Source organism: Cygnus olor, chromosome 2, assembly GCF_009769625.2.
Source record: "Cygnus olor isolate bCygOlo1 chromosome 2, bCygOlo1.pri.v2, whole genome shotgun sequence".
Taxonomy (NCBI): domain Eukaryota; kingdom Metazoa; phylum Chordata; class Aves; order Anseriformes; family Anatidae; genus Cygnus; species Cygnus olor.
Window position 1 is genome coordinate 17255237 of NC_049170.1, and position 16229 is coordinate 17271465.

A 16229-nucleotide genomic window follows, 5' to 3' on the forward strand; every position below is an offset into this window, starting at 1 on the left:
TACATTGAAAGATTTTACTATGCAACTAGTTTAACTTTATTAATATGGTGAGCTGGAGCATGATGTTCTTTGTATGTCAACTGGGAAGTTACCTAATGCTCATTTTCAAAATCAGAGGCCTAAGTAAATCAGCAAGTACATGCTTAATTTTGGATGGTATGCTGTCAAAAACCAGCAGTGAGAGAGAAATATTTATTTTCCACCTAAGTAATATATGGAAATTTTCAATAAGCAGGGAACAAAGCACTGGTGGTGTGGTAACAATGATTGGTGGATAGCCCACAGATGTCCTGAACATAGCCTGCAGATATCCTGAGCACACCAGCCATGAAGCTGGGGGAGAAGGACAGCAGACAGCACTGGGCAGACTTCATTAAGAAGTGAATGAGATCCTTCTACAAAATTTTTCCTTCCTTTACTTGCAAAAGAGATTGCCAAGGAGAAAGAAGGAGAGCAAGGAGACAGAGGTGACTCCGTGCACTTAGCTTAAATGTCCCCATTGTTTGTTTGGAGAGACAGATCGAAGGCTAATCTTATATATGTTCTGAAAATTAGTCTTCATTCTCTGAGTCCTGGTGCCTGTGTTCTGCTAGAGGTTGAACACTGCTGTTTTGAAGGGAGGAATGGCTATGGATTTGGTGGAGAAAGGAAGTGAAATTTTAAGGTTATTGTTAACATCTGCTAAATATAATGTTTTAATGCTCTCTGATAGGCGTGTAAGCTGTGATTGAGTGAAAAGGTGGGTTATTCAATAGATTTCTTAAATTATTTTTTACCATATGCAACAGGCTGCCATTTGGGGAAGCCCTCCCTCACACATTTTGGCAACCTTGTTAGAGGAACAATAGGTTCTATACTTAATTCTTCAGTTTTAGAACTTGACTTGCTATTTCTATTGCCACTTGCAGCCATAATTTAAAGGAGTTTTTTGTAGAAAACATTTTTTGAGTGGGGAGCTCTGGGAAAATATGTTGCTGTCTTTATTTGTGGAATTATTTTGCTACTGTAATGGAAGAAGTAAAATCAAAGTTAATAGCAAAATAGTCCTTTTAAAAACAGCAAGAAAAGCCTTGATTTTTCACACCTGACAGCCAGAGAAAATTAGAAAACAGTTGTGGCACACTCATAAATTGTTAAGAGCTGACAGAGCATACGTATAACAATATACAACATATCAAAAACGTAGATATAAAATGATATAAAGGAGATGAAAGGATACTGCATAAATATATTTAAGTAATAATCATCAGATTATGCTGGAAAGGCTCTTATTTCCATCTCACGTGATAACTGAGCTGGTGTCAAATGGACAGCCTGTGTCGCAATCGTCTTAGATGTACAGAAATGAAAATGCTCATTAGCAGCCAGCATATAATAAACAAAGTAATAGATAAAATAAACAAAAGTAAAGCCAGGCAGGTTGGCAGGAGAAAATAAAAAAAAAAAAAAAAGAAATGCAAATCAAAGAAATTCTTTGGCTACATATAAAGACATTACCACGTGAAATAACCTTCTCTAACTCATGTAAGATTTCTGAAAGGCATACATGGACCTATAACATTCACCTACAGCACCTAAAAGTTGGCCACATAACTGAAGCTGAGTGGGACAATCCCTTCCCTCACCCAGTGAGCTGTGCCTGGCGCACCCCAGGGCACGGCTGGCCCTCCTGGCTGCCAGGGCACACCGCTGGCTCGTGGCCAGCCGGCCTCCACCAGAGCCCCCAGGCCCCTTTCCGCGGGGCTGCTCTCCAGCCTCTCGCCCCCAGTCTGTGCGTACAGCCGGGGTTGCCCCTTGCCAGGTGCAGAATCCGGCACTTGCTGTCGTTAAATTTCATGAGGTTGGAGATCGCCCAGCCCTCTAATTTGTCAAGATCTCTCTGCAAGGCCTCTCTGCCCTGGAGGGAGTCAACAGCTCCTCCTAATTTAGTGTCATCTGCAAACTTACTTGGTATACATTCAAGTCCTGCCTTCAGATCATTTATGAAAACACTGAAGAGAACTGGCCCCAAAACGGAGCCCTGAGGAACCCCGCTAATGACTGGCTGCCAGCCTGATGTAACCCCAATACCTTTATGAGCCTGCTGTAACCCTGTATACCCCTTTGAGCCTGACCCATCAGTCAATTGTTCACCCATTGTTTCAGTATTGTCAGGATGCTACCCCTTCTTCAAAAAAAGAACACATCAAGGATTGCCAAGATGCTGGACAAGTGCTGATGTGTAAGCATTTTCCCGTCTGCAAACCATGTATTTTGTGCTCTTGGAAGTTACTTAAATAGGGCTTTACCAAGCCCTATTTCGAAAACAGTCAAGAACAGTTTAGCTACACGAATCACGTTGTGAATGTAAAAGACTTTGTTCAGAGTCTTCAGCATTGGTTTAAAATCAAGGTTATTCTACTGTAATCCACAGTTGAGGAAAAACATAGGGCTGTCATCTGGAAGAATATTAACACCTTTACCAGATGACACGGGCAGGCTGCGTGCTTCTGTGAACGCTGAGATAGTTCAACTTTGGAAACGTCTCCAGGGGCTCCAAACAATGAGCGAAAGGAAACGGGAGTCTGAAGATGCAGAAAGTTTAGTTTTCTGCTGGCTGTTGCTGTCTGGCTACCAGCTGCAGGTAAACCCATCAGTTCAGATTGGTGAATCTGAAATCAAGAAACTGCATTTTCAGGCAATGAAATTACCCTTGTGTGAAAGGAAGTTCGTATAGTCAGGAATAAAGTCCTCCATAGTAAAAAGGAAAAAGTAATATGTACTTACTATTGATCCAACCGAGAAGTTGCTGTGCTAAGAACATTAATGTTTAGTAGATACTAAGAACACAAAACCACATATGTATGGGATGTGTTTTACATGTTTTGAGTCACTCCTGTGACCCAGGATTGGTCAAATTGGAAGAAAAAGGGATTCGATTGCCAGCGGGACAAGCTTGAACTGTGGGGCAACCCTGTTGTAAGTACAGATGGGACAGCCACACGCGTGGAATACTTCTTCCCTTTTGTGCATACCTAACTGCTGTCTTCTCAGACACCGTATCATTTCTGGGCCATTTATAGAGGACATATAGGAAAATACAACATTTGAAAGAAGAAAGAAGTAAATTAACCATGATTTTTTTTTTCCCATGAATTAATACATCCATTGGTTTCCTGTTTACACATTGAAAATCATACTTAAATTAAAGGACTTTATTTCAGTTTTCTTACTGTCACTGTCAAAGGTTTTTTTGCTTATGTTAATTGAATAGTGTAAGTGATTTTCAGCAGCAAAGATAAAGGATGTTCATTTCTTTGGAAGTTAACTGATTTCTTCAACATCATTTACTATGTGTATTTAACTTGGAGAATTTTATTCAGAGTAGAAAATCTCAGATTCTTGCAGGAAAGTTGCTTAAATTGTCGCACCTTTGGAAGGAATTTTAATCCTTTGCTGCCTGGGACATGGTTACTGGAGCTTGCATACTCACACTACTTCTACTGCCAGAGAAAACCCAGTTCATTGTTATCCCAGCCATCCTCTGTTCACTTCAGCAGCGCTAGCAAGTTTCTGCTGCCTGTAGTTTTATTGCTTGCTTCTAGATGATGCCTCACGTTTTAGCCGAGCTCAGTTCTAAGGCCGTAACTGCTCTCGCCTGTTAGCTCAGATGCCTGCTGGGCCGTGCCCTCTCGTCACACTCATGCTGATTCTCATGGCCCTTGCCCTGCGTCAGGCCTGGGGTTACCTGTGCTGCCCTTTTCTAGCGGCTGTTGTGCTGCCCATTTGCTGGGGAGTGGAGCTAGGGGATGGCATTCATAGGTGCCTACACTGCAGCAATTCACAGTGCAGCCTGTGTATTCATCACAGTAAGCTTGAAGACCAGTTCTTCTGCAGAGGAAGAAAGGTGTTCCCCTTTCTCTTAGCTAAATTCTCAGCTCCCTTTCCTCCTGTTAGTTTAGTGCTGTTTGTTAGTTGTTCTTGAAGGTATAGTTTGACTTTAAATACTTCATATTTTTATTTCTTTCTTCTCTAAACTGTTCTGTAATCTAATTGCTTTTTTGTGCCCAGAGCCTGTATGCCATCACCATTGTGCCTCGGCTTTCTGCTGGTTTTATTCTGCTGCCTTCAGCCTCCTTCAGTGGACTCAGTCTCCTCCCAGCTCTTTCAGCTTTTCTTTGGTATCTCTGGATGACTTCACTCACTTGATTTTAACTTTACGCAAGTTACTCTCATAAATCAGCCTTTCAAGTGCTGAATAATTTTTCCACCAATATTTTCATTTTATCTTTTTGTATTTCTTCTGTAACCTTTCACAAAGGAAAATTAGATACGGCTGCAGCTCTCTAGCATAAGAGCCCTGGCGGGTGATTTGAGGGGCACACCGCTGTGCTTGCAAGTGAAGTTACCCTTCTCCTCCTATGTACTTCTCCACTCCAGCCTTGGTGGAAGTTACTATCACCAAAACAAAGCAAAGAGCTGGGAAAATGTCTATTTCACCTGATATAGCTCAAGCTATCAAACTGAGCTGCCAGGAAATGTGGCCTGTGCTGGTGATCCAAGCTGTGGACTGACAGCAAGTCACGGGCCGTTCTGTTGCGTTTTGCTGACTCTGCTGCCTGGACAGCAATCTCCAGCAAGGTAATGAGCAGCTGGATTGGTGAAGTCTTAATCTGCTGCAGCTGGTTGCTTTCCTGAAGGTTAGTTGGAGTCCTCACAAACTTTATTTCTAAAACCTTGATTATTAAATACTTAATTTTCTAATCTTACTGTTTTTCTAGTAGATAAAGAAAGGGGTTCTTTTGTTTCTTTGTCCGTTGTCTTCCATCTTTGTTTAACTTGCTGTTTTCTAAAACGTTTTTTCTAGAGTTGCAAATGCAAAGTATTTCTGAAAAGTAGAGTTTAAATAGAGATTTATTTATTTTTTAAATAGTGAGAATTCTAAAACTTATAAGGAGCTGTGTTCAAAAATCAGGGTTACTGAGGTATTTTTATTCTTATGGCTCTCAAAATATAAACAGAAGAAAAAATCATAAATCATATGAAATTTGTCATTGTTTTAGAGGAGCAAAAACGTATTCAGTGTAGTTAAATGATACATGTTTTTCAAAATACAGAACTGTTTTCATTAATAACATTCTCAATTTAAGAAAGCGTTTGAAGTTTCAGAACAGTTTAAGAAAAAGATCCTTGAATGTTTTTAAAGTCAGATTTTCTTTGTGTAAGTTGATAGTGTAAAATTTCAATTTATAAACTGTGAAATGATCAGTGATAGTTTTAATATGAAAAATACAGCACCAGTTATTAGACATTTCAGAGGTCTGATGAAAGTATTCATTTCCAGCTAGATCATGTCTAAGAATTTAGCTGAACATCAATATTTATATTTAGGTAGTGCAGGAGTTTGAATCATACCTTCTTTCAAGTTCTAAATATGGACCCTGTTTACATTAGTGAATCATAAGCATAGAACTTAGGGCTGAAATAAAATCTTTTTCTCCAGCGGTGATTAAATATGCATGACCCTCATCATATGTGCATAGTTCTGAAGATTTGTGTATTTCAAAACAAAAACAAAATGTAAACAAAAAAATGTCATCTGCACATCTTGGAAGTTTCTTGTGCTAGGCAAAAATGAGTATCATGGAGTGTAAATGCAGTAAGTTGATTACTTCTTATGTACAAAAAGAGAACATTACCAGCTTTACCTTGCCTTGTGCATTCCCTACACCATTATTCTGTGTAAATCTTGTTCAGGATAGAATCCAAGTTTTATTTCTTGGCACTTGTAATTTGTTTGCTCTTAAAAAAAAAAAAGTTCCAAACTTTTATATATATAGTCTAGTCTGATGCATAATTTTTTGGACTAAGCATACATTTTATTAAATGCAGAGTACTGAGAAGCTGCTGAAGAAATGGCACTTTACTCTGTGAATATGGTCATTTTTTCATGTGTTTGAAATGTATGGAAGTTCTCCTGAGGAGATATGCCGATCATCTTTAGTTGAAACATTAAGTGAAATAAAATAGTTTTATAAATTTTGCTTGCAAATTAATCATTGTGCAATGTCTCTGCTGCTGACACTATTCAAGAGCAGCTACAGTGGATAGAGGAGACTGGATATATTGTTAAAAGAAGCAGCAATGAAATGAGCAGGAAAGAAATCTTTGTATGTTCAGCGTACAACATGAACAAGTTTGGGATGACAGTAGCTCTTCTTGAAACTCGACTGAGAAAAAGCACATAACTTCTGGCCTTTGTGTGCTTACTTCAAGCATGCACCTTTGCTCTGAAATAAAATAATAGTAGAGTGTGGGGAAAACTGTAGTATGCAGTGGTTCAATGTGTTTTTCAGAAGGAGGAGGGAAGGGCCTGATAAGTTCCAGTTGTGAACGAAGGAAAGCATCACTGCATCAGACACTGATTGGCATTGCTTTCTAATACTGGTGCTGCAGGGCTCTTCGGCATGCTGTGTCCAGAAGGCTGATCTGGCAGTCGTAGCAGGGAAGCGTCTTATTAACACTGATGGCATCACTCAGTTTGGTATTGGATGGAGGCTCTTTTGCAAGTTTCGTTGTCGTGGTAGTTTCTTTTGAACATGTTTTAAGTTGCTGCCTTTTACTGTGGAAATGGTACGTTAGATTAGTTTCATCTGTTTTCTCTATCTGCCCGATTGATTTTAAACTGCAATATAGAACCTCATTAAGCTGAACCAGTCTGTGAATGTGCCCGAGCTTTATGTGGAAAAATGTAGTTGCAGAATACTAGTTTCAGAAGTCTTAACTGTAAGTAGCTCAAAGTAAAAGCAAACACTACTTCTGTTTTAGTGTATCTTTGATATTTCACATACAGCTTTAGAGGACCACGTGTGATTGCCTGGATTTTACATGTGTAAGGCTTCAAAATACACATTTCCGGGAGGAACCATAATTGCTAGCCTGAGGTTTTTAGCTCAGACCTGAAGTAAAACTAATCTTTGGAGGGAGGGAGCTGGTGGATATTGATGGTGCATAGTACAAGCTGATAACTGTATCTTGGGAAGAAAAACAGAAATAATTAGTTATAGTGTTAAAATGTTTTTATCAAATTGTACAACATGAATAGAAATCAGCAAGACAATAGCAAATTCTCATGAAGCAGACCTGATCTTCTGTGTTTATTCTGCTGAAGACCTGACTTCAACTTGAAACTTCAGAGTTTGAGGATTACTGTGTGTGCTTTCTTGTCTGCTTTTGCCATGATAGTTTGTAGCATTGCCTGGAAATTCTTTCAGTTGTTTACAGTCTCCTTCAATAAGGAAAAAAATCCTGGAATAGCATAATAGAAGTGTTATGTGTTTTCTAAAAATATTCGCATCATCCTCGAGAACATAAGGTTTTGGATTATTTGTATACTCAGTCTAACGTTATCTACTTAAGTAGAAAGTAAACTAGTATTAGAGAAATGTAGCCATTTTCCATTCTTCTTTATTAAGGCGTTTCTTCTTAATCATCATTGTAATTGTTATAATAGATTCATTATTGCAGTCATTGAACTGATACCTTCTGATGCCATCCATGTCACCGAGGTTGATGTGTTCTGCTTAATCCTAAACATCTCAACTTTTTGCAAAACACTTTATGGCAAGGAAGGTTATCAACTTGCAAATCACTTCTGCTTTTCAGACTAACTTTTGTAATATTAACTCTTTGGGCAAAAATGTCAGATCAAAATGTAAGATATTCAAGTGTTTAGGAGCAACTACTTGAAAACAGAAGCAACTGAAGGCAGTAACTACAATAAAAAGCATGGCTGTTGCTGTTACTCCTGCTGTAATGCAGAGTTTCCACCACAGAGGTAAATGCATTACTTGACCATTGTTCACCAGTCTAAAAGGTATTACAGATCATGAAGACTTTTCAAAATAGAAAAGAACTTGAAGAGTTCTTTATCTAGAAATAGATTTTTCGTTTATTTTGTTCTTATTATTTCATCCAGTGAATTTTGGACTATAGGGGAGATTTTCTTAGAGCCTTAGGAGAATAAGCTTTCCAACTTCCTTTGAATTTCAAGACACTTGAGTTTCTGCAGGCCATAAGTTATTTTGTTTTCAAGATTGAGCGTTTTGTCACAACAAAGTTTGAAAGGCCTTTCTTTGAAAAATCGATTGGCCAAGCTATGTCTGAACTGGAGAAACTACAAAGAGAAAGAAATGGGGCAAGACATATGACAGGTGGTTGGTAAGCCAAATCGTTTGAGCAATACGTTCCTCAATCTCAATCATGAATTCCACAATAAATTAAACATTCCTAGGATAATTTGGAGCTGGTATGAAAGGGAGCTAGTATGAAAGGGATCCAGTAACCAAGTAAGCTTCCAGAGTTCCTCTGAAGGGAATGGTTGGGAAACAGCTTAATGTTATGCACCTGATGCTTGAACAGAGGAACTGGAAGATGCTTATTTTGCTTATTTGATTCATAGGACTGCTTGGTTTGTTGAAGAAACTTTTATCTTGGAGGAATAGAATGTTGTTCTTACTTTTGGAGCCTTGGGTTTTCTCCTGATCATTATTCTTGTAATTTCAAGCTAGTGTATAAAGCACTTAGTACTTTCATATATATGAAGACACTGTTCTGTATCCACAATTTACTTAGGTGCACACATTGTGTGCATGAAAATACATACTTTATGGAGGGAATTCTTTGTCACTCCCTGACAAAGAGTCCCTCCCCAGCTTTCCTGTAGGCCCCCTTCAGGCACTGGAAGGCCACTGTAAGGTCTCCCCGGGGCCTTCTCTGCTCCAGGCTGAACAACCCCAGCTCCCTCAGCCTCTCTTCATAAGAGAAGTGCCTCAGGCCTCTGATCGTCCTCGTAGCCCTCCTCTGGACTTGTTCTAATACATCCATGTCCTTTTGGTGCTGGGGGCCCCAGAACTGAACACAGCACTCCCGGTGGGGTCTTACAAGAGCAGAACAGTGGAGGAGAATCCCCTCCCTCGCCCTGCTGGCCACACTGCTTTTGATGCAGCCCAGGATCTGGCTGGCTTTCTGGGCTGCGAGCGCATGTTGCTGGCTCACGTCGAGCTTCTCATCCACCAGCACCCGCAGGTCCTTCTCCTCAGGTCTGCCCTCAATCTATTCTCCATACAGTCTGTATTTATGCTTGGGGTTGCCCTGGCCCAGATGCAGGACCTTGTGCTTGGCCTTGTTGAACCCCATGAGGTTTGCATAGGCCCACTTCTCAGGCCTCTCCAGGTCCCTCTGGATGGCATCCCTTCCCTCCTGCGTGTCGACCACACCACACAGCTTGGTGTCAGCAGCAAACTTGCTGAGGGTGCACTCGATCCCACTGCTGATGTCACCAACAAAGATGTTACACAGCGCCAGTCCCAGTACTGAGCCCTGAGGGAGCACCACCGGTTACTGATCTCCACCTGGACATTGAGCTGTTGACCACAACTCTTTGAGTGCGACCATCCAGCCAATTCCTTACCCACCAAGTGATCCATCCATCAAATCCATGTCTCTCCAATACAGAGACAAGGATATCATGCAAGACAGAGTCAAATGCTTTGTCAAATTGTATACAAAAATTCTATTCGATCTACCTGCATCGTGTTAGTAGAGCTAGTAGAGTCAGGCTATGTATAATAGTGTCTGCTTTGTCTTTCATGAACTTTTCAGATGCCAGATAATTTACTGACTGTTAATATTTCCAGGCTTTGCTCTCTGTGCATGATACTGTTGCTCAGAAGAACTATGATCCTGTCTTGCCCCCCATGCCTGATGATATTGATGAGGAAGAAGATTCAGTTAAAATAATCAGACTTGTCAAAAACAGGGAACCGTTGGTAAGTCTTCCTGTCGTTTGTTTTTATGGGTGTTTATTTTTGTGTGCAGGGTGTGGAGTGTTCGGATTATAAACACAAATGGGTAAAATTAATTAGAAAAGTGAATAGACAGGCATTGTGCATGTTTATTCATAACATTCAGTGATGCACTTGTGTATTCCATTTCCATTTATTATTAGTAAAGTATGTGAAATGAATTATAAGAATTTGTTCATTTGTGGTGTTTGAGCATTATGTATGTGGGCCAGTCTGAGCTTTTATATATGTGATATATTCATCTTTTATCTTGAATTTGCATCATGAACTTGTTTTAAAATGAGAGGGAGAATGAATCCCCGAAGAAATCTTGACCTTTGTTATGAACTGTGCCTCTGAGCATTCATGTAAAAAAAATGTGACCTTTTGATACACTGAAAATAAAGCGTAAAAACATATTTTAAAATGCTTGAATTGAAATCTGGGCAAATTTAAGATGTCTGTTGTTGTACTTTGGATTATGAATACTAGAAAGTTAATATCTTCATGGGGATATCTGGAAAAATGAAAGGACTAAACCTAGGTTGTATTACAAGAATATTAAAATGTTTTACTTGATTTGGTTATTTTTATTTGCTGTAGAGTAGGAGTCATCTTGAATAAAATTTACCTGTGCTCTTTTTCTCCTGCAAATCAGTAAGAGCTTTGTTTTATGCTATACTGAATATTTATTTTAATGGATTGCAATTCTGAAGAAATATCTGCAAAATAACTTTGAGAAAGCAATGATTCTGCATTTGAAATGACATCAGGAAAGTGATTCCTCTGTTAGACATACAGGGAGAGCATGTCTCTCAGTAGACATCTTATCATCACTCTTGATGGATTTCTGGCATCAATAAACAAGAAATAAATTTTAGTAGTGACTGACTGTAGATGCCCATTGGCATAATGAAATGTTTGACCATATGGAAAGTTTTCACTTTGTTTTAACATATTAAACTTTTTTTTTCCAAATGTTTAAATCATAGCTTCAACCTTTCCTCTTTTTTTTTTTTTTTTTTTTAATCTAAGAAATTCTTTGAGGAAGAAAACAAACTTGCTTTCAGATTTAGTATCAGAAGGAGTATTAATTCTGAAAGGTGTGAACAAATCAGAACACATAGTATGAAATGAGGATATGAGAGCCTACGGTTACTTGACAGTGGGGAACTTTCAAGGACAAAAGAGTCAAACTCTTCTCAGCAGTGAAAGATGCTAAAACACAGGGCAGTGGCCACAAGATACAGCTCTGGGACGCTTAGATTGAGAATTAAGAAAAATTAAGAAAAATGTAAGAAGAAAAAATTAAGAAAAATCTATCATCAGGTGGGAAAGTACAGCACTGGAGGAGACCCACCAGAGACGACATGGAGTCTCCAAACTGTCACAAGTCAATGGCTGGCCTGATCTGCCTTCACAGTAGTCCTGTGCTGAGCAGGAGATTGGCCTCAAAGACTTCTAAAGCTTCCCTTTGATCAGTGTTTCTAAGATAGCACATTATCTGTATGGGAAAGGAGTGTCTGTGGTCTCAAGTCCCCAGCCTATCTTTCTGTTCTATTTTCATTGGAGAAGAACTTATGGTGAGTTCTGGTTTGTGTGTTGTTTGCTCTCCAAGAAAACTTCCAAGAACACTATATAGTGTCCTCCTCATTTTCTGTAAATCCCCTTCATTCCATTTTAACATTTTTGATGTTGATGTCACGTACTGACTTTTTGTGGCAGATTTATGGTCACTTACTGTTATGCCACCATCATCACAATACATAACAAACTTGTTTGTGTTTTTGTCTTCACCAGATTGCTGTTTTCTTAAGTATGAGTGAGAAGAAACATGCCTGGTAGCTCAGATAAGTTACCGGATAAGTTACTTATCAGAGTAGGCACAGCAGAATAATTAAAGACAGGTTTTTGCTAGGTATTTTAGAACTCTTGTGTTTATGTTTCCTGAAGTTGATTTACTAAAGAAAGGATACACCATAACCTACTTTTACTAAACTATTTAAAATTTCATTTTCTATTTATTTCCATGTCTTTTTAATTTCTTTTCCTTCAGAGCTTGTTTTAAAGTCTTGCGTATTCTTGGCCAAGTACAGATCAATGAGTCTCTATTTGTTCAACTCATCTATTCACACTACTTCAGTGTCATGGTTTTGGCTGGGATAGAGTTAACTTCTTCATAGAGGCTCACATGATGCTGTTTTGGGTTTATGATGAAAACTGTGGTGCTCACACACTTCTGCTCTGCTCGTGTGTGCGGCTTGTGCTTTACCGGGTGAGCTGTCTTTGTCTCAACCATGAGTTCTCGCGCTTCTCCCGTTCCGATTCTCTCCCCCATCCCACCTAGGGAGAGTAAGCAAGCGGTCATGGGGTCCTGAGCTGCCTGCTCGGGCTAAACCACAAGAACCAGTCATAAAGGCTGACTTCCACTTGCATAGATACATCAGAATTGTTTCTAATGAACTTGAGAATGGAGGTACCATACAGTATTTTTTCTGGGGTGGGAATTGCCTGTCTTCTTGACTTGAAGGTACTGAGCTCTTTGAACTTTCTTTCACTTCTGATACCTTCTCTTCCTCTGTTTGTAAGCAAGCAGCAGAGATTGCTATTCTGCAAAGCAGTTAGCTTTGCATCAGCTGCAAGTTCTGGAAGTTCTTGTCTTTGAACATCTCCTTTGGATTACTTTCAGCAGTACTCTGTGAAGTGAATTATGCACTCTCTTAACTTTTCGGAGTGTATCTAGTGACCTTTTTAATGTAAAATTACACCACATTTCCTCTTGTATTTGTTTGTACTTGTCTCTGAGTTAAGCAACTCTCACTGGTGTTAATCACATATTAACAAAGCCTGAGTTCCCAGGAGTAATCATCTCACAAGAGGGAAACTGGGTTTGCGGGAGGGCCTTCTGTTTGCCAGATTTCATCAGTTCAACAGTCATTGCTGAACTTTCTTCCAGTTTTTCTGCAAGAGATGATTTAAACTTTCGGTTTATCCATCCACAGTTTTTTTTTTCCCCTTCTTTCTTTTTTTCCTTAATGCTTTATTAGCAAATGGCATTCTAACAGCTTCTCGCTCAAGTGAGGTGAGATCATGTGTTAGGAGGTTTTACCTAAACAAAGTAATTTAGAATGTCTCTGAACCTTATATAGAGAGAATTAAGAGACATTTCCTTCCAAAGATGGTTCAAAATTCCCCTGACTGTAATTCGTCTTTTTGTCACATAGCTTGGAGGGTTTTTATTTAAACCCAGAGTCCACTTCCCTAGGACTTCTTCAGTCATTGCCGTTTTCCTGGTTAACATTTCTGATACCCAGCACCTGGCGTATCTGGGGTTCAGCTACTAGCCACTCGCTGCTTCCAGCTTTGAAATGATAGTCCTGGTTTGTTAGCACTGTCATGATTTTGTTCTGAACAGGATCCTTCTTCATGTCCAGATGATTTCTTCTTCATCACGTAGGTTCATTTCACATAAATTTAGTCATTTGGAAAGCAATGATCTGTGCTGTGTCTACAGTCAGGAGAAAAATAGGCAGCTCCAGAATGAGCCATTCCATCTGTTCAAGATGCCTGTCTTAAAGAAAGGATGATTCATTCTCTGGAGCTGCCTATTTGTTTTCATTAACTGCAGGAGGAGCCTGGACACCTAGCTTGAACTAGATACCTGATTTCCATAGCTGAACTTGGGTGAAACAAATGGTGGTGTTTAAAAATAGTTGCATACATGTTCTGCCAATGCAGATTCTCCAGTTATTCCTCTGTGCCACTTCCTCTAAGTCCCCATAGCTTGGTTCTTGTCAGTGAATGAAACCGACCAACTATTTTATCGGTGGTGTTAATTTGGGGGTATGGAAAGCCTTGGTGTGCGTAGTCTGCATGTGCATGGGCATCAACTTCTAAATAACTGTTCAGTGTAAGGTAGGTAGCTGCTCTTTGTATTTGCATTTCCAATAAAAAATGAATTAAAATAAGTCTTATTGAAGTAGTTATTTGCATTCAACATCTGCATATGTTTTTGTTTAATAGAAAAGTATGCAAAAATATTAATGATCTTTCAAACTCTCTTATTAGTAGCTTATTTTACAGGCTAGTCTTTTTCTTCCTAAAAAAAAAAACGGAGGCTTAGAATGTTTGTATTGTGGAACCAGCAGATAAATGGGTGAACTAATAAAGCTTACGTCAGTGAAACCCTGAGTGGTGCTTACCAACCAGTTTTACTACATTAAAAGTAATTAAAAAAAAAAAAGAAACGGTGAAAGAGCCTTGCTAAAGGAGCTTGTATTTTAGTGTTTTTGCATGGTATAGCTTTAAACATTTTCTCAGTCTGATCACCATATGGCTCCCAAACTCCTTATTTTTCCCTTTAAAAGTATTTTAAACTGAGCTATGCTATTACATCTGTATATGTCTCATTTAGGGTAACTTACACTTTTGGCTAGCAACACTGAAAATATTTTCCAGCTCTCAAGGTCCAGCCTAACCTTCTTCCATTTTTAAAGCTCTAAATGAGGAGCTGCACTGCACATGTAACTGAAAGTACTGGAGCTGAACATCTCATAAGGAGAAATCCTTGCCAGATTATATATACCTCATACTTTAAGCAGGGCTGGCAACAGTACAAGAGAAGCTGCTTTTTCAGAAAATCAACTCTTCAAGTGCTCAAAAAGAAATCCATTTGTGTTTGATGATTTCTTTTTAAGTATTCTAAATTTGGAGCGAAGGAGAGGTTAAAGAACCCTCTTATTTCTTTGTGTGCCACAGGTACAGCAGCATGCGTAAACTCAAACAGTGCTGCCTATGGGCCTCACGCTGAGCTTGCCATAAAGAAGTTATTGGCAGTTACCTTGCTTGGGTTAAATAATTTTCCTGTACATTTTAGCTTGATTTTGTGCTTTGTGTGAAAATTCCCAGTTACCTTTTACACTTACTGGGACACGTTTGAAGTCAGCTGATGTGTGCCGGGAGTTCATTTTGTGGCGATATACAGGTAGTGGTACTTGCCTAAAGAGTGAAGACACTGCTCCATTGTGACACGAGCTGGATCATCACTTCTAGATGTCACCTTGGTCCATACTGCAAGTTCCACACAAGTTTTTTCCAGGGTCTGTCCAAAAACAAAGAGAAGGGAAGTAACCATGTCTAGACATTGGCATGAGGGGACACGGTGGCTGGGTGGTGGCAGCGGCCAGCTGCCGGGCACAGCTTGCATTTTGCATCCAGTGAAGTTTAACAGTGTCAACATCTAGGTAAAAGGCCTAGAGCCTTTCTTTTCAAGGCTTCTTTTCCTGATGAATGGGGGAGCCTCTGCTTTATGTGAACGATATAGTGGAGGTGTCCTGTGTTTGTATTCGGCTGTAGCATCCTAATGCTTTTTTCTTTTTGGTGGCTGTATTAAAACCAAACCCAAGATATTCTATACTTTTAAACAGATGCAACTTTCCAGGTTTTAATAATAAGCTTTAAATTTACAGCCGTTGCTGCAAGGTCATACCTTAATACTGAGATCCAGGCTGGAGGGGTTAATGCTGTGTTTGATAGATTCGTAATGGCACTCTGTTCTTTCTGCACAGAAGTCTAATCATGAGATTTTCAAGTGAAATTGCAGAGCAGGGCCAGCCTCTCCCCACCTCATTGCCTCCCAGTCTGCCTGAAAGAAATGTCACTGCAACTTCAACAGTGCTTCGAGGCTCTGGTTTTCCTTAGATTCTCCCTTGTCCCTGCCACTACCTGGTTCTTACTCATCACTTCGTGCCTCTCTGCAGAACACCTTCACAGTTGTGGTTACAAAGGCATTTTTCTCCTCTAGACAGCTATTCACTGCAAATTTCACTGCGTTTTGCAATTTTTACCTAAATGTCTTGCGCTGTATTTGTGTAACATAAAAACAGTCAATGTCCCACTCCTCTGCGTTGTGAGCTGTCCCTCATGTATTCCAGTTCCACATGAGAGCTGAAGCGCAGGGGGATTTCTTGAATTGTGGTTTATTGATGGCACTGTAAAGCAAAATAGGGATTAGTGTGTGCATGGGCAGTTTTCAGTGTGAAGTGCAACAATTACAGATAAACCTTTCATAGGCATCGTATGTAACATCCCCACTCCCCTACCCCCCTTTTAACACAGAAACAACTTACCAATTCTCAGTAATAGTTTAGTACACTTTTAGCAGCGGACTCAAATAACATATGCTACAGTAAACGTTAAGTTGAAAAGTGAACTTTTTGTGCCATTTGTGCTTTTTTAACGCTGTGTAAGTACAGAATGCCCAAGTCACTTCTGAATGGAAAAGAAGTCCCATTTTAACAGGATGGTAACAGAGCAACATACCTGAGCAACATAGCTTGTATATTCTTTACGTGAGCAAGTATCATTTTGGGTTATTCACACATCAATGCTATGCCAACTTTATTC

At 39.5% G+C, this 16229-nt stretch overlaps 1 protein-coding gene across 4 annotated transcripts in view; it reads left to right on the forward strand.

Moving 5' to 3' along the window:
- MPP7 (membrane palmitoylated protein 7) overlaps positions 1 to 16229 on the forward strand; it is a 151668-nt gene that overhangs the window by 98263 nt on the left and 37176 nt on the right. For all 4 annotated transcript variants that reach the window (XM_040548046.1, XM_040548048.1, XM_040548049.1 and 1 more), the window contains one exon: positions 9678 to 9809. In XM_040548046.1, the coding sequence (XP_040403980.1) occupies positions 9678 to 9809 (132 nt within the window). The remainder of the gene's footprint in view (positions 1 to 9677; positions 9810 to 16229) is intronic.